The sequence below is a fragment of the Carya illinoinensis genome, chromosome 2 (assembly GCF_018687715.1).
Source record: "Carya illinoinensis cultivar Pawnee chromosome 2, C.illinoinensisPawnee_v1, whole genome shotgun sequence".
Taxonomy (NCBI): Eukaryota; Viridiplantae; Streptophyta; class Magnoliopsida; order Fagales; family Juglandaceae; genus Carya; species Carya illinoinensis.
The window spans coordinates 22,191,953-22,215,803 of NC_056753.1; the positions used below are offsets into that span (position 1 = coordinate 22,191,953).

Genomic DNA, 23,851 nt, shown 5'->3' on the forward strand with positions numbered 1-23,851 from the left:
GTTTTAAACTGCAATCCTGGTTTTGGCTCGACTGGTTAATTACTTATTATTCTCGTTATCCAATCATTTTCTATGTTGGTATATAGAGGATAGTGTCGAGTTGACTATCCATGCAGATGATGAATATGCACTGGGCTCTGAGCAGTTGATTATCAGCTGTTAATTGATGGACAATGCAGCCCTAGAAAGCTATATCTGATGTTGTCCCTTTGTTCATCCAATTTTGTGTTTTTTTTTCCTTCTTCTTCTAATTGGGGTTTGTTTGGAATTAAAAGTTTATTCAACCAAGCTTCAGCCGAAGTGTTTTGCGATGCCAACATTGGGCTGAAATGTTCTGTTTAACGGGTTTTAAAATTGATATCTATTCATTTTGTGGATGGGATATTGTAAGCAGATTTATGCACCTTATCAATTGTGTATTTTGGTTTCGGTTATAAAGTTAAAAACTGTAGAGCCTCATGGAGAGAGAGCGTAAAGGGGTCGGTTTTATAACATGGTCTAGGTCTAAATCTTTTGGGTAGCATTAGATGATTGATAATGAGCTAGCATTAGATCCTGTTTATTTTTTCTGCCACAGGTTGCTCTCTTAAACGCTGGAGCATTTGCAATCTTTTGTCCCACACGCATTGATTAGAAGTTAGGTCCTTGGGATTAAGCTAACCCTCAGGGAATTAATGTGTCGCAATTTCAAAACGAATTTTGATTTGAGCTATAGCTATAATATCTTAATAGCTGATATAGCTCTTGGTACAACAGTAAGTAGCAGATTTCGTCAACAGGAGCATCTGAGCTTTGAAACAATGTCTAATTTTCCGTTCCATACAGGGCTTGAGGTTGGTTTGAGGTCAGTGCACGGGAGATGAAAAAATAACGACAAAAGGAAATATACGAAGATCCAGCAATAAAAATGCCCCCCATAGATGCAATTTGGGAAGATTCGTACTGGATCTTTTCCTTTCATTGACCAAGACGGTGTCTGGCTGCTGGGGGGATATCGACAAGAATTGAAAAGAAACTACTCAACTCGGTATAGCAGATATGTAATGGCCTCTTAACATTTGTTGAGAAGAAAAGAAAACACAAGGGGAATGATTGACTACAGAAACTATGCAAGATAACTTTGTAGAATTTCTGAACATTTCAAATTTGCATCTTGTAACCGGTGACAATAACAAGGACGCCAAATCTACCCCCAGTGTGTTTTAAATCGCATGACAAGTGAAACAGAGAACTTGAATTGAGGCTCGTGAATGACTTGCATCTGAGTACTTACTCTTAAATGCTAGGAGAAAGGTTCTGGCAGGTTAGTCGTTTGTGTAAAACTTCTCCATCCAAGTTCTAATGATACAAATAAAACATGCTTGAATGTAGGTTAATTCACCTGTAATGTATCACAATTCTGCGAAGTTCTGAATCTACAAGTGCATATATTGTCTTCCTCTGCCTATGAGGATACATATTGACTTCAGAGACTTGTCCAATAGAATATACATAAAGAGACATCTAATGTCCAGAAACATTATTTAAATTAAAACGACAAGTACTTTCTATTCATAAAACATTATGATGATGATGCGAGATAAACCAAATGGGCCTTACCAAATGCAAGATAAAACATTATGATGATGATGGATGATAAAACATAAAAGAGTATTTTCATGTCATAAGATGTGCCTTACCAATGCAACATCTTGAAGCAATTCACTGATTTGAGAAGTATTTGAGAATGTGACCCAAATGAATAACAACCAATAGCCCAAAGCCGACTGACAACAGCCCTCTCGTGTTACATAACAAGCCTTTTAATATGGGGAGCACTCAATCCACCCACAGCTTCTCTACCAACTTATGGTGTTGTCTATGATACAATTGCCTGCGTTCTCTTCGTTTATGAAACATAACTGCCCAACAAGACAAGCAATATTTTTTGAAAATCCTATTCTCAAAGGAAAGCCAGACAGACAATAGCATACTCAATCTGAGCTCATAGTGCAAGCAAGGAATGAAGAATGCCTGCACATTTACATTCTTATGAACATGCACTCCCGTCCAGTGCTGAGTGCCATATAATATGTGCAGAAAGGAAGACCTGCAACTTTGTTTAGTAAAATAACCACATCGACGAAAACAAGCAGCTCAATGTGGCCTGGCCATTACCATTCCAATATCGGTTCAATGATCCTCCGTCCAGAATCGAGTGACAAGTGTCAGTCCAAAAAACAAAAACGTAGTAAAGAACAAAGATGAATGACAGCTAATTTTTGTAAACACTTTTGTTTAACACATTTTTTAAAAACCTTTTTCAAAAATATGTAAAAGAATGGGTACCAAAGAACAGGGGTTCAAAAATTCCAAAGAAATATAATACAATTTTTTTTTGTAACACTCCCATCACAAACGTTCATATGATATTATATTCGAGATCAGTTCTTATCTTTTAAAATAAAAACAAAGTAATTAAAGTTTAGTATCTAGTTTTTTGTGTATGCACACCACTTACAGTTAAAAAAAAAAAAAAAAAAAGAAAAGGGAAGCGAGACTAAGCAGCATGGCCCTGTTTCAATTATCAACCACTCGTGAGAAGGCAATACTGTGAGTGGTTGGCTGAATAATCATCACCTCACCTCACCTCACCTAGTGCCCATTCAAACCCTCCCCCCAGTTAGACCCCTTGCTAGGTTAGCAAATCCATACATCATACCATAAAAACACAGCACAAAGCACAAGTTTCTTTCCACGTCTAAGTGATTTGGAAATCAAAAGGGAACATGCATTTTAAATAAACTATATCAGGGTATAACATGGTATTTGTAGTAATCAAAAGTAATTTCTCACAACATTATACAAATTTTTCAAAAGCCTCTTCAGATAAAGTAATCTCACTATAAGTATCCATGTCAGTGCTGCTCTGCTCTTCACCCCATGCACCATAACATGTCTTCTGGCGGTTGTGTGGGGTTTTCTCGCTTTTGCTTTTTTTCATGGATGTTGGCCAAAATAAGAGGATGCGGAAACGTGTTTGTTTTCCTCACATTATCACTGATCTCGAACAAAGCCTCTGGATATAAGGTCGTGCTTTAAGAACAAAACAATAACAGTTATATCATCGTGAAAATGGCGCCGAACCTTCTTGTCAATCTTACAAAGATCCGAGTATCTCATTTCTCGTTTCCTTGCCGCTTCTTGTAGCGCAGCCTTGACAAGCCTTTTGGCACTTCCCTGCAGTTAAGAAGCTGGTGAGCACAATAAGACCCCACAAAAACGTAATTAATGCAACAATATCCTACGAATAAGTACAAGCAGGGGAATCAAATCCACTCAAACCACCATGAATGAAAAAAAATATATAATAATTCAGCTCTGCTCCAAATATACATGGGATCTAAGTTTCTATCTTGGCATTTCGCTCACTGTAACAAAACTATACGAGTCCTACGACCACCATGCTAACTAAATGAATATAATAATGCAAAACCAAGAACAAGAAAAATTACAAATAACATAAATCTTAAGCTAGCACATATCCCCTCAGACACTTCAAAAAGGTTTCGAAAATAAATTTGTGCGCATCTTTAAAATGAATTGAATCATTAGATACTCGCAATCACAAAATTTATTTATTAGACATGCTTGTTTAAGATGAACACATTATATATGAAAAGATAAAAATACAGGAATTTTAATTTACATGAATATAAAAAGAGGAAATATTAAAAGAAAGAGATAATGTAGCGCTTCTGATATCAACAGTTTTTTTATAAGTAAAATAGTCAAAGTGCAATAGTGAGATACGAGAACTTCTGATATTAAAAGTTAATTGATTTTTTTTTTTTTCTTCCTCTTTTCCTTCATGGGTTGCTTTTCTTTTTTTCTTTTCTTTTAAGTATGGCTGAGTGGCAAGTTTCAGCCCAAGACATTTTTTGTGAGAAACCAAAACATGCTGAGGAGGCCGGGCTATGAGAATTTAGAAAAGATACATAATATTCTCACCCCATCCTTTTATCTTTCCTTATACTACTTTCTCCCCAGCCTAAGGGAGTGGGGTGGGGGTGGGGGGGTTGTGGCTTTACCTCTACAGGGAAGGCTGCACTTCCAGGCTAATATTATCAGAAGTGCTAAAGCCTTCCTAAACCTTCTACACCAGAAACTCCTCAAATAGGCTTTAGTAGCAATGCTAATTGGAAGCTAGCTTTAAATAACCACACTTTCATTCTTCCAGAAGAGCCAGGGGAGAGTTTGTACAAACTGAGAGTTAATAACATTACCGAGTACGAGACTGGCAGAAAACAGCAACACAAATAATTTCAATGATCAATAATTGAGCTATTTACAAGAAATTTTGTAAACCAAGCAGAACATTGTAATGGTCTTCACAGCTCATACACATGAACAATGAGAGTACGTCATGTGTAGCAAGAAACCAACAAAGAGAAACATTGGAAAGCATAGCCAACAGACCTGAATACAGGATGAAGCTAGATGACCACATATGAACGAGCATATGAAATTGTAAGATCAATGAAATAGGATGTATACAGGATAAAATCCCAGTTTTGTCGAGCAAAAGGAATATTGGCACATGAATTATGAATGCATGTTCTTTTTATAGCTGTATTAATGCATGTAAAATTAATTCCAGTAAATGGATTGTTATCATCCAACAGCTAGATGTTAGAAAAGTTATCAGGCCATTTACTGGAATTGATGATGGAAATGTCACAGTCGCATCTGACATGATTCAGCAAATCCCAATCAGTCAACAAGCTTACTGCACCCAAGAAAATAATGCTGCAATAATAACAGATTATAGTGAACAAAGTCTTACTGCTCGTGGATGACTGTGAACAATATCCACGGCCTTTTCATTGGTCAAGTGTTCCCATAAACCATCAGATGCAAATATAAGGAAAGAATCATCTGGATGGAGCTGATGAGAAAGAATAGTTGGAACCGCAGTCAAGATTGGCATGTTCATTGGTTCAGGAAGTCTGAATTTTTCATTTATCGGTTCTCTATTATACTGCGAATATTTCAGATATACGTCACCTATGGATCTAGAAACCTGCATCAAATAAAAAAATAGTCGGTTACAAGAAATCACTTTAGGAAGGAAAATAGTCACAATTTTTTTTAAAATATATTTTTAGATTGATGCAAATTAGAATAGATGCAAAAAATTCCTCAAAAGAAAAAAAAAAAAATACAAATCAAACTGTCGTTTCCATACTGAATTAGTTCAGATTTTCTTTCAGTCGACATACAGAATCTAACTTTTCTAAAATTGTAAGATTAGTATGTCTAGCCATTTCATCCATTATGAGAAAATGGGATATTCTATGGTCATCCAAGTCAGTACAACTCCATTTTTTCCCGTATTTTTCACTCTACTTAGACAAGGCCATTGAAAGATAAGGAACAATTAGGTAATAACACGGGAAGCGCCTAAGATCTCTTATTCAAGTCATTTCTGGAATCCAAAGCACAACGGAAAAACAGCATTCTCTCTAATCAAGGATATGTTGGAGATAACAACCACATTTACACAAACTCTAGTCAGTAAGTAAAACTCTGAAATAACCTGGATGATTCCTTTTACTCTCCAAACACCATGCTTGAGAACAACGATTTGAGGATCATTGGGGTGCAACTCCTTAAGCTCCTGCCTGACAGCTTCGATGTTAGCATTGTGTTCTGTTGATAACTGTATTGGGGCAATTCCTCCAGTGTTACCAACTTTCTTGCCCAACACAACACGCGAATCTCCAAGGTTTGCAATGAAGAGAGTCCGCTGAAAAATAACTCCAACTAGACAGCATGACCCAACTGTTGCTATGCTGGGTCGGGTACTCCATAACCGTGACACAAGAGCAGTAAACCCTTCTTCTGTTTCACGGAAAGCTCTTTGAATGGTATCGGTTGTCACAACTCCCTCCGTCTCAGCTGATACTGCTGCATAAACACAAAGCCTAAGATAGCCAACATAAGGGACTCTCCTCTACAGAACTAATAAAATTAAAATGGTAAAATCCCGCGGGAGAACTTCATAACTTCATGTCACATAAATTATTGTGAATCCGAAGAACTTTTCTTGCTTTTGAAAGCGAAAATTACAGTTCTTTAAACTATTAAAAGCAAGAAAAGTACTGACACAGCAGTACCACACATTTGAAAGCCTCTTGGAGTTTCAACCGTACACGAGACTCCGCAATCCAAAATCTCAAAACGCCCAATAAAAAAACTAGCTTTCCTAAAGCTCACGTAAAGTAAATTTGATCCCAAAAACTGCCGGTATAAGAACAAACAGTTGCAATCCATGAAAGCAAACAGATAACGCGCTCGCGCGCGGACATCCATGAGTAAGTTTGAGACGTGGCCAATTCAAGACCACAACCCTAAAGTTACTGTATATAAGAGGAAGTCAAATCAAAGAACCTTGGAAATGCCTGTACAAGTTTTCACAAACATAGCGAGCGGCGTCAGGGCCACCGTGGCCGTCGTAGACGCCGATGAAGGTCCCGAAGGGTCCAGACTCGATCTGGCTCTGATCCTCGAGGACCTGGTTGGCCTGGACCACGGCCATGGAGAAATCCCCGGCCGCGCACTTGCCCATATCGCGAGACCAAAGCAATCCATCTCTACCTTCAATTCCTCCACCGCCAGAGTGGCTGCCGATCACGGAGACGGAATCGTATCTCTCACCGACGTCCTGCCCGCCGAATGGCTTCCAGCACAGAGAGATCATATTCATCAATGCCTGAAGCATCCCACATCTCTCAAAAACCCTAACCCTAACCCCAGCCGGAACCCCGAACCCTCTTCGTCTTTTTCGCAATCGGAGTCTCCGTCTGGGAAAGGGTCCTCCAAGCTTTTGACGCAGACTCCAGAGAGAGAGAGAGAGAGACAGAGATAAAAGGAACAAGTAAAACCTCGGGTTATAGATGGAGTGTTGGGGGGGGCGATGCGTAGGTTAAGAGAGGGAGGGCGCGTAGGTTAGTAAGCGTGTTCGGTGGTAGAGGAACAGGAAAAGGTTCATTCTCTTGTGGGGAAGAAGATGGTGTGGGGAAAGCCTTTTGTTGGGTGTTATTTTCAACCTCTCTGTTGCCTCTTCTGTTTGGAAAACGGCAAATGCTCCTCCCCAACTCTTCCTACTTTATTCCTCTCTCTCCTCTCTCTCTCTTCTCTCTCTCTCTCTATTCTTTAATTTTGTCAAAATGTTAAAATAAAGAATGTGCATTTATCATTGTCTAGCTTTTCTATATCTTTTTTTCTTAAATAAAATTCTACTAACAAACGTTTCTTCTTTACTCACTGTAGATCATTAACTTTGGTTGCTTGAGGTTCTGTTCGATGTTTCTAAGAATCATAGATTATTGAAGTTAATAGTCATGAAGTTTGAAATTTTGAATTTGTTGCCCCCTCCCATCTTTTCCTTTTGGGGATAAATTACATTTATTTGCTGCTGACTTTCCTAACATTCGCACCTACATGGATATCTCAAACCAAAGTTGGAAGGAAAAGAAAAAAAAATGAGGAGTTGAAATATCTTACCAAACACTAGACACCCTTAACACTATTTAATGGGTGGTGATAGTCTATCAACTTTGATAGCTTGGCGTGCTATTAGTATAAATTTTTTTTGAAAAAATTTAGTTATAAATACAACTGCATATTAATATGTATATTAATATAATGTGATTGATTAAAAAATAGATTTTATTGAAATAATACTAATTTAAATTTTGAATATGAATGAATCAGTATTGGTACACATATTAGTATGCGACTTTGCTTCTACGTAACAAAATTTATTTTTTCTTCTTTCATTTTTATATTTTTTAACATATTTTAATATTTTTAAAAGTAAAAAAGTATATTAATATACTAAAAGTTAATTCCTTAATCATTAAGTAAAGAAAAAAAAATATAAATACATAAGCAATCAAAATGAAAGAGCAAATGTAGGACATATATTAGCATTTTCCTTATCATATTATCTAGATATTTTTAGAAATATTTAAATTTATTTTTTCTTTTATTATAATCCAACCCAATTTGTGGTCAAAAGTAGTTTATTTCAAATTGAAGAATTAAGGTGAAATCGAACCGAATCGAGTCGAAATTATACTCATTGGCAGCATTGTATTTAGAGTAACTCCGGAGCTGGGTCGGGTAAGTAATGTAAACTCTCTTGTAGGCCAATGCTCATTGCAATTGGAGCTTTTGCAAGTGTTAAAAGTTCAAGAAATCTAAACCACAATAACTTAGAAACCAGATAGTAAATTGAATTGAGCAAATATTTCTGTGTGCCTCCCTCGAGGATTTTGTAGAACATAGCAACGTGTGAGTGAGCAACGTGTCTTCTACGAGTTGTAGGTACGTGGGGTCGTTTAACCCACAGAAAGTATATATTACTTTCCATTCAATATACAGTTGCAGGTGCTGCACTTTTGCGGGACATGGAAACCGAAAACAAGCTGCACCATACATGATTGATCTGCTCATGGCACTGTCAAGGCTCTGTGCTTGGTTCCTACAGCACGAACAATGCCGACGCCACCCTGCAAATACTGGGCCACCTTGACAACATTCTGGATAGCAGATTATCGGTATATGCAAAAACTTCTAGGACATGACATGGGTCGAGTAACCCTTCGATATCTTTCGTTTTCAGTGTTGCTTTCTTGCTTATGTCATGGCCGGTTTGGTCGGCCGGTCGCCTGCTTCTAATTGGTACGCAGTAGCCCATGTTATCTATCATATTCGATGCTAACATGATTTTCGACACAAAGACTAGTCACTTTTTAGCTTGTAACCTTAAAACTCGAAGAAAATAACCTAGGGTCACTGTTTTTTTTTTTTTTTGAATGACCAAGGATGCCTTGAAATTAAGTCAAGGTACCTACAAGAAGAGAGTGTGGAATCACTGCAAGAAATCCTAGTTTTACTGGCAATTTTATAATCGCCGCAATATAAAACGCTGCCATATATATAAATTTGGTTGCGATTAGAAACTCGCTAATGAGTTCTAAAAATAGCCTGGCGCCATGTAATTAAATCTTTTTAGCGGTGACTACAAAACCATTTTACAACGTTCCACGCCGCAATATAGAATATTTTCATTTAGTGTCGGGATAGGACCCAAGGGCACCAAAACTCTTTCCCCCCAACTTATTTCCCCGCCCTCATCATCGCACGACCAGCTTTGGCACTTCGAAGCGGAGGAATCAGTGACCAAAATTGTCGTCGGCAGCCTCCCCCGACTGAAACCCCACCTCATTGGTGCCCATTTTCCACTCCTCGTTTTCCCACACCAGTCTTCTCCTACCTGTTCTAAAGCTTCCCCTGTTTCATTGTTTCCAAAATTCCACTGGTGTAGAAGACCCTCGTTTGCACACGCCGGCTGCCCAGGAAGAAGCCCAATCGTTTCTCGTCAACGCAGCACCACGCAAGGCAAAACCCAGCCATTTTGAAGCTGCTCAACATCTAGAGGCGCCTTAATCTTTGAAGCCAAAGCCACGGTCGTAAGTCCCTCCTCCTCACTTACTGTTAGGACCCCCGAAATTACTATGGTCATTCCTCTCCCGCTAACCTCCCAACCCCATATGAAACACCTTTCTTCCTCAAATCATTTGCCAGGAAGCGAATTTTGAAATAATAATTTCTCTTGAATTTTTCGTGTACCCCCTTTGTTGGTTTATAATTTTATTTTTCTGGTCTTGAGTGGTGGTTATGTAATTAGTCAGTGATTAAATTTTGAAGCTTGTTATGCTGATTGAAATGTGTTTATCAGAAAACACATATTTTTGAGATTTATTAGGAATTCATAAATTATTGGATGAGTAAATATCACACATATTTGTGGCCACACATAACAAATAAATTGGGGTTTCTGATAGATCAGTTTCTTGGTTTGATCAGCTACACCTGATAATTCAAGACATTCTAGGAGTCCACCTTCTTGATGCCCATTAGTAGAATGGTCGGCCTTCTCTCTTATCCCAGATTTAAATGGATATCCCACTGTCTGAAAGTACGGATTAGATGGAGGAAATGGTCTGTTAGTGCCTCTAACTAGGACATAATAATTCGATCTGTAATGCCAGCCAATTAAACTAAACAAAGGGAGAAATTACAGGTTTTTTTTAAATCTCTTGGTTGGAAACGTTAAGTTATTTGATTCTATATGTAATTCATAAGGCTTTCATAATTGTTCAACCCGTTTTAGCAAGGTATGATCGAGTGCTGCCATGTACGCTATTAATTTCTATAAAAGAATCAATGTTTAAATCAAATAGCAGAACCTGGGAACTCTTTGACTGATCATGATTAGCATCCACAGAGTTTTCCCAGACCCAGGAAGTAGATAGATCCTTCATTTTCACCTTGCTAATTTGAACAACACCAGAAGGATCACTGGATGCTGCAATGATGTTAATATCCTGTATGAAACGTATAAATATAAGCATCATTGTTATATATTGAGAAAAGAAAAATTCTACAATTACCTTTTCATCTGGATGATTGCCAACTCCAGTAGCAGAAGAATAATCTTTCTTCAAAAGGTCTGGGAAGAGATTGTAAGATGCAATCTCTTCCCAGACGTTTTAAGATGCAATTGATCAAAAGAATACAACTGATCAGATGTGTAAGATGCAAGACTTGTAAAATAAAGATCTGGAAAGAGATTGTATAACTGAATGCTTCAAAAGGTCCTATCAAGTCTTTCTTTTGTGAAATTGCTCCCTACTTTATTATTGCATGAGGTGAAATTGTCCCCTTTATAAATTCAATTCACTTAGTCCACAATCCTCCGCAACTTCCTTGAAACTCTCCATTTCACTATAAGGTCTAGGTGGTCCCCCATATTTCTCATTTAGCTAAAGGATTTCATTGAAATCCCTTATGCACAACCAGATAGTAGGACTATAAGGTTTTAAAGCTCTTAATAGCCTCAGCTGTCGATTCTTTTGACAGTAACTGGATCACCATAGAAACCATTGATTACACAGTCTTGCCTAGTTTCTTCTAAGGTTTGTTTAACTAAAATATGCTTTTGAGTTGAGTATATGATATCATTTCCACCTGGATATGAGAGGACCAGAGAAAGGCTAAACCACCACTGCTACCCTTACTCTCTACTACAAAGCTACAAACAAAGCCAATTCTATTTCTAATTTGTTCCACTTTCACTCTACTACTTTTTGTTTCAATTAAGAAAACTATAGATAGGCGCTTAGTTTTCACCAAGCGGTGAAGTTCTTGAACTGTACGAGGATTTCCAAACTCTCAACAGTTCCACCTTAAGTAATTCATTATTAACTCCACCAAATCATCCTGAATTATGCTCACATTAGGCTTGAGTTTTGTTTTGGGTTTCTTGCTAGGAGAGTGATCCATGCCCTCTTCTATATTTCCAAGTTTGTCACATTTCTTCATGTTCTTTTCATTAATCACCAAATCCATATTGAAAGAGTCAGTTTGAAAACAAACTTGATTTGCTCTAGCTCTCCTTTTCCATATAGAGTTTGTCACAACTTTGGTTGTCTGACCAATTTGGATCTCACATAAAGGGTCATTAGGCCTTACTATGTTTTCCTGTAGGATGGGTGAAAGACTTCCAATTTGGGGAATAGGTGAGCTATTTCCAATCTTCAGTACCCTTGTGCTCCACCTTTCTGGTGTTTATCTAAATAAAACATGCTTCTCTCTAAATATTATTTGCCCCTTAGTACTTGAGAGGCATACTCAAGTCAGGAACGTCACTCCCTTCAGTAACTTGGGAGCTGGAACTTTTGTTGTTTTATAATTCAGCCAGAGGTTTTGCCTCAGCTATCACCTCTTCGGTAACCCCAGTTCCTAGTTCCAAACCCAACTTAGATTCCCTTTCCTCCACTGTAACAATGGTGGTTAGAGTCACCATGCTATTTTCTTGGTCACCAGTTGAAGGTATCTCTTTATACAGTTATCGTTCATATTTCCTAGCTCCCTTCATACACATTTAGAGATACTTGTGCAGCTCGAAGCCATTGCCCATATTGTACTCTATTGTCTGCTGTGGATGAGTTTCTTTGATTCTTCATAGGACAACCTCTAGAATTATGTTTAATGACTCCACAGCTAAGGCAAAACTCTGGGAGTCTCTCATACTTAAATGCAATCTAGCAATTATTAATATTAATTTTTAACAATCTGCCTCTAGCCAAGGGTTTAGTAATATCAAGCTTCACTCAAACCCTTAAAAATTTACCCCATAGTTGACCCTATCATTGTGCCAACATCTTTTGTCATAGTAGCCAAAGGCATATTATGTAGTTGAATCCAAAACAGTTCCCTTGTAAATATTATGTCCGTAGGAGGAACACTACCACGAAATTCTTGAATATTGATTAGAAATGTGTCAAAATTCCATGACCTGCTAATCAACATCATTTCTTTGACAACTTTATTTTAGAATTCAATCAGGAACCTATTATCCCCCACTTCCTCGAAGATAATCCATACCTGAGTTCCAAACCTTAGTGATAGTTGATCTAAATGCTTCTTTATTCATCCCTTTCTCCGAAACAATCGTCACAAAAGAAGATAGTGTTGGCCTCTATTAAAGGATTTAATAACTACTTCTTCTGGCAGTAGCACTTCCATTTTCTCCTCTTCTATAAGTCAAAAACCTTCCCACCTATGAACCAATTCATCTGCCATCTCTAGTAATGTGTGCAATCAAAACATTCTATATTTTGTCCGAGCAAAGACTTCACCTTACCCTTCAGACACTACAAGAAATCGTAGTTTTACTGGCGATTTTATAATCGCCGCAATATAAAATGCTGCCATATATATACATTTGGCTGCAATTAGAAACTCGCCAAGGAGTTATAAAAATAAACTGGCACCATTTTCACCCTGCTAATTCGAACAGCACTAGAAGCATCACTGGATGCTACAATGATGTTAATATCCTGTATGAAATGTATAAATATAAGCATCATTGTTATATATTGAGAAAAGAAAAATTCTACAATTACCTTTCATCTGGATGATTGCCAACTCCAGTAGCAGAAGAATAATCTTGTTCCTGCTTAGCCAACATTTGGCCATAGGTCAGTAAATGCAACAGTTTTTGTAATGTCACAACTGAAGTATAGTGGTAATGATTTGAAAATTGGAAACAAGGGTGAGTGGTCGGGTGTAGGGTGAAGGATTGTGCATGTCAAAATTCCTGCCACATTAAACCCTTTTTAGCCATACGACTTCGCTCAGAGTCATATTTTGCAGCCAAATAACAATATCCTTCCTACCTTCCTTCTATATGTGGCTGTTTACACTTGATAGAAACTCTTAATTTACTGGTTCTCTTTTCCAGATATCTCTCTCCTATAGCAACTAAAATACATAGAGCCTGTTTGGAATTAGTCTATTAGATATCACCATCTGTATCTGGTACAGCTTCTAACAAATAAAGCCTACGTCATAAATGGGATAACTCAAGAAACGCCATTATCAACATAAGAGGTTTAAAGAGAAGTCATGGCTTTTTGTTAAGATGTTTAAAAAATTATAGATGAGTTTGAGATTGTTGAGACAAAAAAAAAAAAAAAAAAATCCCTTAATATTTCACAGGACCAAACCCTTTTTAGCCATATCTTTAATTTCAACATGAAGTATTATCCTAATCCCTCGTATAAATGTCGAGTATTTATTCATACGGAACTAAGACAAAACATCTCTAAGAAATTCCAAACTCCAACTTCTTTGATGGTTTACATGCTTAGCAATTTCACCCAAAGATATAGGTCAAAAAATTTCTCTCTCTAGAGAACAAAGCCGATAGTCCTCCTAAGAGGGAGGAGGGAGCCTCGGCTCCCCCTCCCTCCCATCCCTCTGTTTACTCTCGTCTTTGGTTTAGATCGTTTTTAGTTCTAATAATAAGGCTGGAGGTGGTTGTTTTATCGGTGGATTTAGGCTTTTTGGTGTATCTCTCACGCAGTGGTATTTCTGTGTTCTGGTGTTTATTTGGCCTCCGAATCGTGAGCTCTGCTCTCACCTTGGAAAGCAGAGGTTTGTTCACGTCCGGCTCTGCTCTCACCAAACCGAAGCATGCTTCGCCGGACTATTTTATGGACGTACGCTGAGCACATTCGCCGGACTGGGAGACTGGACGAACGGCGGCATGAGGGCGTAGTTGCTTGCGAGTGGTCTGTGGAAGTCGCTTGTGAGTGGACCGTGCCTTCCGGAGTTGCGTGCGAATGCGCCGGACTTTTATGGACGTTTTCCGAAGCATGCTGAGCAGATACACCGGACTGGGGTAAGACTGGGCAAACGGCGGCATGAGGGCGAGGGCCGGGCCGATCTTTCAGTAATCTTGTGAGGAGGCCTTCCAGTACGCTGGTGCAGGGGACTCGGCGGGGGATGATGCAGAGGAAGGAAAGAGGAGATACGGGTGGCGGCGGCAGTTTGTTTTTGGAAACCCTAACGAGTTTGGGCCGGGCCCCACTAGCACTTAGTCTGGGCTTTTGTCTCAGGCTGGGCCATTTGATTTTACAGCCCATAAGCCAGTTTTATTTGTTTTTGTATTTGTTTTTTGTTTTTTTAGTTTAGTTTAGTTTAGTTTAGTTTTTTTAATAAAAAAGAAATGGGTTTGTGTCCCACTCCTCTTTTGGAGGTAGAATGTGGGTGTTAGTCCTACTCCCCCTTTGGAGGAATGTAGGTGTTTGTACTCTTCCTCCTTGGGAGGAGAGAGTGTGGTGGTACTCCTCCTCCTTGGGAGGATGGAGCTTGAGTGTACCTCTCTTCTTTGGAAGAAAGGTCGTTAGCTCTGTTTTGACAGAGCGCTTTCTCTTTTGACTGCAGTCAAGAGTGAAGGTGTTAGAAGTTTAGACAATGTCCGTCACAAAGAAATTTGTTGACGGGGAAGCTCCTGAGCAGTTGCGTTAGTTGACTTATAGTCTGGTTTTCCTGTATTGATAAGTCACAGTTGTAACTTCGTTTATGAATGAATGCAGTGAAGCATATTCCCAATCAAAAAAAAAAAAAAAAATTTCACCCAAAGATGATCTGAATATACCACGAATTATCAACGTAATAAATAATGCTTCGAATGGTGAAGTGCTCACACTAATGCATAGGCAAGATCATATGTTGAGTACCTTTTATTTCATTCCTATTGTTGTAAATTAATGACGTAGCGTTACTGGCTTGAAAATGCTAGGAAACATATATAGACAACAAAGGTAAAAACTCTTGGAAGTTTAAAATTATAGTTTCCAAGATACCGTCCAGAGTTCCTTGGAAGTAATAGCATACTCACCTTCCTCAAACGGCACTGCTCACAGTCATACAAGGGCCGAAACTCTTTGGATTCTCTTTGACCGGAACAAGTAACAGAAATTGCAATGCAGAACACCGTCAGTCAGGAAAAAAATATTAAATTAAGCAATACCCCAAAAAAAAAAAAAAAAAAAAAAAAAAAAAGATAAAATTATAGTCTACCACATCTTTCTTACCACATCACATAACCTTTATATATTTGATTTACTTGATTGATTTTTCAGCAACTTCGGTCCATATGCTTTACTAATTAATATGTTACAAATTGTCTCACCAATCTGACAGATACTATTAATTGATCACTTTCATCTAGCTTGGTGTTTGTATATATGTATATGGCCAGCTGCCATTAATTATTGGAATTTGTGTAGCATTTATGACCTTAGATACTGGTTTTTAGACTTCTAAGATTGGAAACTTGTTGCTGCAATGTTAACAATCTCTGTTGTTACACTAACAACTGCTGGTGTTTGAATTTTACTGATATGTAAGTTATATTCCCTCCATCTTCATGAGCTATATAGGAATATGGCTTTCTCTGACAGACTTTAGAAGCATCAATACTTTCTCCCAATTCTGCATGATGTCTTGTTCTGTGTATGGACAGTGATTCTTCCCCTTTTCTTTGCTGTTAGCCTGTTATCTGCCTCCAAAAAATTATTACGACATTGGCTTCTCTGAAACTCTTTCTATTTTGATTCATCTTTCTTTCTACCACTGCCCATACGTTCATCAGATTTTTACATTACTTAAACTTGATTCTAGTTGGCCTACTTGTAATGGCTGCTTTGATATTTCTTTTTGGTTTATTATGAATGATAATATGGTCGAGTCGAAGCATGTTAAAATTAGGTTCACGAAAGCCAGACACAATATAGTTTCTGCAAAGCATGCTTTTAAGTGTATTTGTATTCTAATTGCAGCTTAAAATGGCTTTCCTGATGCACTAAGCACATATATTTTTCTGCACATGGGTTCTAAGTATTAGTTAAAACCCCAACTAAGCATCAAACTAAGCCCAAAATTACATCTGCACATGGGTTCTAAGTATTAGGTAAAACCCAAACTATAGACTAAGGTATATATATGGAGTTTTTTTCTTAAACTCCAGATTCTTCATTACCATTAAGCTTTCTCCACCATACTCAGCTCGACCGTGATTAGTGTAAAACAATTAGCTTAATCTTGATTGGTTTTTATTTTTTAATTTTTTATTCCCATCTCGAGTATATGTTATTCAACTATGGACAGTGATTATTTGTAGAGAATTGGCTTCATATACTTGATTTTTTGTCTCCTTTGTTTTCCATCATGAAACTCAATTATCATATAGATATTAAGTACCTAGCTATAAAAATATCTAGAGATGTTTCTATCCTTTTCAGATAGCTATAAAAATACCTTCTGGTTTCAACCTATCCCCATTTATTAGTTCACAGTTCTATTTCAAGCTTTTCAACTAAATGCAATGCTTCTCATCTTGCTTTTCTAGAATTTCTGAATACCAAGTCCAATACATTCTGAAAAAATGTTTTTTTGCAGCTACCCAGATCAGCTGCAGCATGTAACTTGAACGTAAAATGAAGCAAATGGCTCGTACTTGGTTATAGCAGCTGAGCATTAGAGAAGGCGTGTGCAAATTGACTCGGGTCTGTGCAGGTACTGTATTCTGAACCCAATTCCTAGTACTCATTTCTATCTTCCTCTAATTTGCACAGTAGAGATAGGGTCGTTCAATGCATTTCCAAGCCAAAAGGCACCTGTTTCTTGGGTGTGAATTAAACCCAATTTTGTAGCTCTTTGAGGAACTATGTTGATTCATCAAGTAACTGCCTTTTGGCTTATAAATTTGCATGTTTGATGTCTTCACCCTTTTATGAAAACCATAATATATAATACAACGAATTTTTAACAAGAGGGTTATAAATTTACTTAAAAAGTTTGAATGGGTGCTAAATTGCATTCTATGGGGAATGGTTGGTCTCTTCTGACCATTCTTGCTTTTGATATTCTGAATTTGGCAAAAGCAACTTCCCTGCATGACTAATTCCTCACCTCTTTGATGTTGGTGACTGGAAATGCCTATAAGAAATGCTTATCTTGGCCTACTATATGCATACCCCACGAACAAATCTTTGGTCTTTAAATATTTACTTGTATTTATGGATTAATACAAGTAAATGAAAAAATGTTCATGAACCGTGATGGGTTCGAGGTAGCTAATTGTAGTAAGTAAATTTTGTGAGGAACTAAGCTAACTTGTATTGGGAATGCTTAGTCACTTCTAGAAAACTGGGATATGTTATTATCTGCATCTTGCTAATGTATATCATAAAACTTCCTTGTTTTTGATTGGACATTACTTCCTCTTTACTTCTATTAGCTAGAGGTTGGTATCTTTGTTCAATCTCTAATATTACACGTTAGTTTTTTTCAAGACCATTGGTGACGCTCTATAAAACAATTGTGATCATGAGTAGTGCCTGAGGGATTTTGTTTTACATTTGTGGACAATTAAGAGACCCAAGCAAAAAGTTATTATTTTCTGTTTCAATAATAAGATCCTTGGCATGCCTTCGTTTGTGGACAATTATCTTCCACGTGGCATGGTTTTCATGCACCGAAATTTCTGGTAATGTGATTTTTTTTTTTTCTTTTTTCTTGCTGGTGGAATTGGGGTTTGCATAATGGACTTCCATACGTCTTGATGTGGCATCTGATTTTTCCTAGTGATGTCTCTTTTGTATGCCTTAATTAAAGAAAAATGATCTATGTCCCACAGTTTTTTTATAAGAGTAGTGTGACATTTACTTATAATTTTACTTACAAGATTCATTTTAGTTGTTTTATTTTGAAATTTAAATAATAAATTTCACTGCCAACAAGCACTACACGTACACGTACTTGTCAACATGTATAGGATGATACCAAGAGATATATGGAGACGGTGCTCACACTAAACTAATTTGAGTGACATCGATCATGAGTTTCTTTCATCATCATGTTCAGGAATGATGATCATGTTTTGCAGTTTTAGTTTCGAAGAGAAGGACAGAAACTAGGAGATTCTCTTCTCCCCACATTATATATAAATTCATGAGAAATGATATTTGTAGTCGTGGTTGTGTAAACGGCGTGCAGTCGCTTTGAAAAAAATGAATTAATATGGGACCCACATGAAAAAAAAACTAACTTTTTAATCGTGGACCCCACTTTTTTTTAAAGCGATTGCGCGGCGTTTGCAATTCCACGACTGTATGTAGCATTGCTCTAAATTCATATAGCCAACCTCCTCATGCACCTTACTGGAGATCTAGTGACTTTCCATTATGCCATGGCCAATTTCTTGGCACAGCCTTAATTAAGGCGGCTCTTTCCTCCTTAGAATATTGATTGAACTAAGCATCATGCTGCATGCTAAACAATTATAGTACTGAAAAATGGAGATTAAAACTGTATGTCTTAATTATAATTTACTTGTAATTTTTAATCTTCATGTTCCAGTATATGTATTTGATGGGATCGTAAAAACCTACGCAAGCTGTCTCAATTAGTACCTGATTGTGGCTATAATTTATCTAAAATGGGGATTGTGATCGAAACTTGTAGCTGGATGAGATTAATTTTCCTCAAGATGACATGAGTATTTAATTAGCTGGAAGAAGAACATCATATTTAATGGCTCTTACTCTTCACAAATCACAGGAACCATCAAAAGTGCAATGCTTAGAATCTGAAATGATATGCATTGAGATTCCTTTGTTACTCATCTAATCAAAACAGATTTCCTTAATACCCATAACTGCACCGAATCTGACAAATTTCCTAACTTCACTTTTCTACCAGTTTTTGGGCTTCATCCACATTCTACCAATTGCAAATTATTAATGAAGAGTATTTAACCAAAAACAGCAAGATTCAATCTGCTACCCATCTGGTCACTCCCATCAAATCCTTATGGGCTTAGGAATTTAAATTAGCTGTTATGGTCTAGCCTTGAATCATAGGTGCATAACAAGTGTGTAATATTAAAACGCACTTTTTGTTCGTATGTTTACTTCTGCAAATATTAAATTAAACTGCTATAAAAAGAATTGCAAACCATGACCAGGATTCCATAGTAAGTTCAAAGGATGCTATGTTACTATGAAAAACTATTAAATCAAGGGAAATGAAACACACCATCTTCAAACTTTAGCTCCTCATTTAATTATTTGGAACAAGTTCCTAATAAACTATTAGACAGAGAATTTTGGTTAAAATTTCAGATTAAATGGGAAGCTTACTTGTTCCCTTTCATTTCTAATTAATTTCCAATCATTAGAAAATTCTTATCACCCTTTGCTTCATTTATCTGGAATGTATAAAACTCAATGTCCTTTACTGGACAGCAAGCATGCTATTAATTTCCTTCATCAATTCCTTTACCATGATATGAAATATGGAGTTATAAACATTTGGCAATTTATGCTGAATGTATGGACAGCAAGTTAAATGGGTTGAGGTTGTGTTTCGTTGTTTATTTTCCCCAAGTGAAGAGTAGGCCAGGAAATTTGGAGTAGATGATTTTCCCAACTTAATTTATGTAGTCCATATTGTGATAACAACAATCTTTGTCTATAGTTTTCTAGTGCATTTTTTTACCCTGAATTCGTGATAAATATATTCTGGTTTGCCCTGAAACTGAAAATGACTTGGATTTTCCCCTGTAGATTGCAACTGAACATCGAGTTTCTTTTGATGCTAAAAGGTGTGACGCCCCCAAATCTCCATGCACGGACACGGGGAAATCGAGACGTCCGAATGATGACAACTCGGGTCACCACCCTAAGACGAGTGCCAAATGTGTGTAAGAGCAACAAATGTGTAAAATGAAACGCAGCGGATAACGAAAGTCATATAACTAAGTACCAGAATTTTTCTTAATATAATACAAGCTGTTTAAAACATACATAAATAAAATATTACATAACACAAATACAGTTCAAAAGCCAAATACAAAACATAAATCAACTCAGAACTCCGGCGGAGCCGCATCCTCGGGCTCAGCCTCCTCCTCCTCCTCGTACTCTGCACCAAAATCTACGGAACCAAAAATGGTACCGTAGGTAAGTAAAATCCAAATACTACTAGATAAAAACATATATAACTCAAACAACATGTATGCAAGAAAAGCCAATGCATATGTCCCGCAAAACCATAATTTTACCACGCACGCCAAAAACCCATTTGGCCCAAAAACATATCCTTAAAACCAAGTCTTGCCATTATCCCAAATAATGGCCCAAACCACCATTTTCCCAGAAAATGGATCAAAAACCTCGGAAACCAAGCATCGCCATTTTCTCAGAAAATGGCCCACATCCGAAAACCATAAAAACAATCCGGTTATGCATGCACCATGATCTCCCCTAGGGATCACCCGCATACCCTGGCTCTGTGCCACACCGCAGGTAACGACTACGCATGTGACACCTAAACGAGCGATACCCAGACTCGCGCCTCGCGCGTACCTAGCCAGGCCACCCTCTAGCCCTCGCCAGCGAAGGGCCATGGAGTCGGTGAGTAGAGCGATGCCCAGACTCGCGCCCAGCGCGTACCTGGCCGGGCCATCCTCTAGCCCCGCTCCCGTCGTCGCCCAGCGACAACTCAGGGGACGTCACTCAGTATTATCCACTCCCGAGTGACCAGAGGAGGTCCATCGAGATAATAACTCATCCCGGCTTTGGCTCGTGAGACACACGCACCCGAAAATCCATTCACGCCAGCAAAACAGGATTTCTCAAATAAAATAAAATGCACGTGCATGCACCATGTAAATGCAATTTCAATGCACAAAACAATCAACCAACCACAAATCAATAAATCAAGCAACTCCGTCCTCCATCCATCCGACCCTCGAACTCGTCGGACTCAGTCCGGAATCAACCAACCAGCAGCAATAATTTATTGTAAGAGAAAAATATATTTAAATCTAAAAGTAGGGTTTGGAAAATACTTACAGCGCTATACGGTATTTTTAGAAAGCTTGCGGCGTTGCAAACGGCAGAAGGAAAGCAACGTAACAGTGTAATTTATACTGTGGCCGTGGGTTGTAAAATACCCACTTTTGAACGGGGACAAACCAAGGCTCGGAATTGATAGGGAATGGCCTTGAGATATTTATGAAGTTAAGGAAAATGAGTTTTGGCCGTGGATGGTGGTGGAAATGGCGGTCAAAGGCCAAAAAGGGGCTGAACGGAGTTGAGCTCGTGGGAGCTGCTCCGGCAACGGATCGAGGCCAGAAATGGGTGGTTTAGGTCGGCAAGAGGTAGGGGAAGAAGCTGTGAAGAGATGGTGGCCGGAGGTGGTGTGACGGCGCCGGAAACGGTGAAAAACCGTATGGGTTGGAGGAGCTCGTGGTGGCTAACGGTGGCTCGGATGGAGGTGAAACTTGGTGGGGGTGTTCACCGGTGAGAGGGGAAGAAAACTGGGTGGGTGGTGTAGGCCCCGCCGCCGGCGACCGGCGGTTCTGGGCTGCGAAAGCCACCGGCGACAGGGGCAAAAACAGAGCAGGTGCAGCGACTTCCGGCGGCTCTTGAAGGCTAACGGCTGGTCTGATGGCTCTGAAAATTGGTGGGAATGATCTCTGGTGGAAGGAGAAGAGAATGGTGGTGGCGGTGCACTAAATGGTGGCCGGACGACGGAGAACTGGCCAGTCAAAGTGGAGGCGACGGGAAGGAGAAAAGAGAGGAGCTGCGCACAGGGAGAGGGGGAAAACGGGAAGAAAAGGAAGAAGAAAAAAAGAAGAAAAGAAATAAAAGAAGAAAAGAAAAGGAAAAAGGGAAAAAGAAAAATAAAAGAAAAGAAATGAGGTCCAATCCTCACCTCTGGAGTCCAACAACTGATCCAACGAAAAAAAGTTTAAAAGCAATAAAACTAAGAAAATATTTTAAACACAACGTAAAGCTAAAATATAATAATTAACTAGTAAAAACAAACTATTTAATTTTAAATCCAAAGACAAGCTAAAATAAATTAAACAGCAATTTAAATTCAACAGCAATTAAAATCCAATTAAAATCTGATAATTTAAAATACAAGAACTATTATATTAATTAAATTAAAATATTTCTTCAGTGAAAATACACATAAAAACGGGGTGTCACAAAAGGCATTCACAATAGCCTTTGAGAATTGTCATTTGTTGAGCCATTTCAGCTAGGGGTGAGTCGAAACTCGACATAGTCTATTGGTTATTGAAGGTAACCACAACATCTGCATCTGCATCTGCAATTCCTCGTTTTACTTTCGTTTCCATGAACTCTCATTTCATATATGGATGTTTTCTGGCTTTGTGAAATAAATAAAACCATGCTTCCTCGTTACGTTGTATAGTTCTCATATACAACTTGTTTCACAGTTTTACTCATTACTTATGATAGTTCTATTCAAGTTCTAGGGTATGTATGACTATACATATACAGATATATATATAGTTATACAATGCCTATATCAGTATATTCCTAGTGAGGGTGGTGGACATGTAGTTGTTTTAGATAGTTAATACTATCACATTCCCACATGTATTTTCTTAGTATTGACATGTGATGAATTATCTTACTTCATGGCTTGATCTAAATTGTCAATTGTTAATGCGTTATCTTATTATCTATTACTAATTATTTTGTGTAGACACGGTAGTGTTGGCCATAGCTTAAGGGTTGCCCAGCCATGAATATATATGGGTTTTTCTCCTTTTTTTTTTTTTAATTTTGTTTTATAAAAATCCCTATATATACAACTACAGACTACGTAGCCAGTGTTATTCACACCTTTTAACTGATCTTAATGCAGATGACAACTTATCCAATACCATTCTTGACCTATGATAACAATGATGTCATAAACTAAGGAGACGTTTCAAATTTAGTTGTCCAATTGCCCCGATTATCTTCATCTGGTTCATTTCTGTTTAGACAGTCAATTATCCATGAACCATACATGACTATAAATGAAGATTGTGACCCTTAGTATCCCCTGGTAATAAATGTTTGGGAAGTTAAAAATTTATCAAGGTTTGAGCCATGACTATATTCGATGAAACCATCATGATTGCGCAACATCACTCAATCCATGCACCTCTTAGGGGACTCATGGATATAACTTTGTAACATGCACCCCTTTCTCGTATGACCCGAACTCAAATCGCATACACTTGCTAGTCCTATAGTGAAAATCTCATGTTTTTATTCCATGCCTTTATGAGAATGAATCAATATAGTTTTCAGCCTTCATCAACTATCTATGTTGATGGAGTTTTGTTTATCTAAATCTCTTTCCCACCATATTTTTCTTTAGATGGACAAAAGTTGGATGAACGAGCCCGATAGACTCTTATCACCTGTATATGCCGAGGGTGTTAAAAATTTCCTCACACAAGCACAAAATCATACAAGTGGACGGGATCCAATTCGGTGTCCATGGCGTACATGCCTTAACAATCTGTGACTACCTATATTTGAGGTGGAAACCCATTTGTTTATCA

The 23,851-nt window shown here is 38.0% G+C and overlaps 1 protein-coding gene and 1 non-coding gene across 5 annotated transcripts; one reads left to right on the forward strand and one right to left on the reverse strand.

Moving 5' to 3' along the window:
• Positions 1-112: 112 nt before the first annotated feature.
• On the forward strand, positions 113-202 carry LOC122302101. The gene has a single exon (XR_006240346.1). It is a non-coding gene; the product is annotated as a small nucleolar RNA snoR118 (small nucleolar RNA).
• A 2,546-nt stretch (positions 203-2,748) lies between these two features.
• LOC122300355 (probable protein phosphatase 2C 42) lies at positions 2,749-7,216 on the reverse strand. Of its 4 annotated transcripts, none has more exons than XM_043110943.1 (4): positions 6,640-7,216; positions 5,579-5,946; positions 4,826-5,062; positions 2,749-3,219 (listed from the first exon to the last, which is right to left on the reverse strand). In XM_043110943.1, exons 1-4 carry the CDS (start codon positions 6,761-6,763, stop codon positions 3,037-3,039), a joined length of 912 nt encoding a protein of 303 aa, XP_042966877.1. In that variant the 5' UTR covers positions 6,764-7,216; the 3' UTR covers positions 2,749-3,036. The 4 variants fall into 4 exon arrangements, with proteins under 4 accessions (XP_042966877.1, XP_042966876.1, XP_042966875.1 ...); XM_043110942.1 differs by having other exon boundaries at positions 5,579-5,949; XM_043110941.1 differs by having other exon boundaries at positions 6,433-7,215.
• Positions 7,217-23,851: the final 16,635 nt, after the last annotated feature.

What these genes read in the sequence shown, in the direction of transcription:
- LOC122300355 (XM_043110940.1), bottom strand. Translation starts at nt 6,763, where the DNA reads ATGCTTCAGGCATTGATGAATATGATCTCTCTGTGCTGGAAGCCATTC. An exon ending in GAGTAAAAGGAATCATCCAG is followed by an intron (nt 5,063 to 5,578) that starts GTTATTTCAGAG and finishes TATTTGATGCAG; the next exon opens with GTTTCTAGATCCATAGGTGA. An exon ending in TTCACAGTCATCCACGAGCA is followed by an intron (nt 3,220 to 4,825) that starts GTAAGACTTTGT and finishes TCTTAACTGCAG; the next exon opens with GGAAGTGCCAAAAGGCTTGT.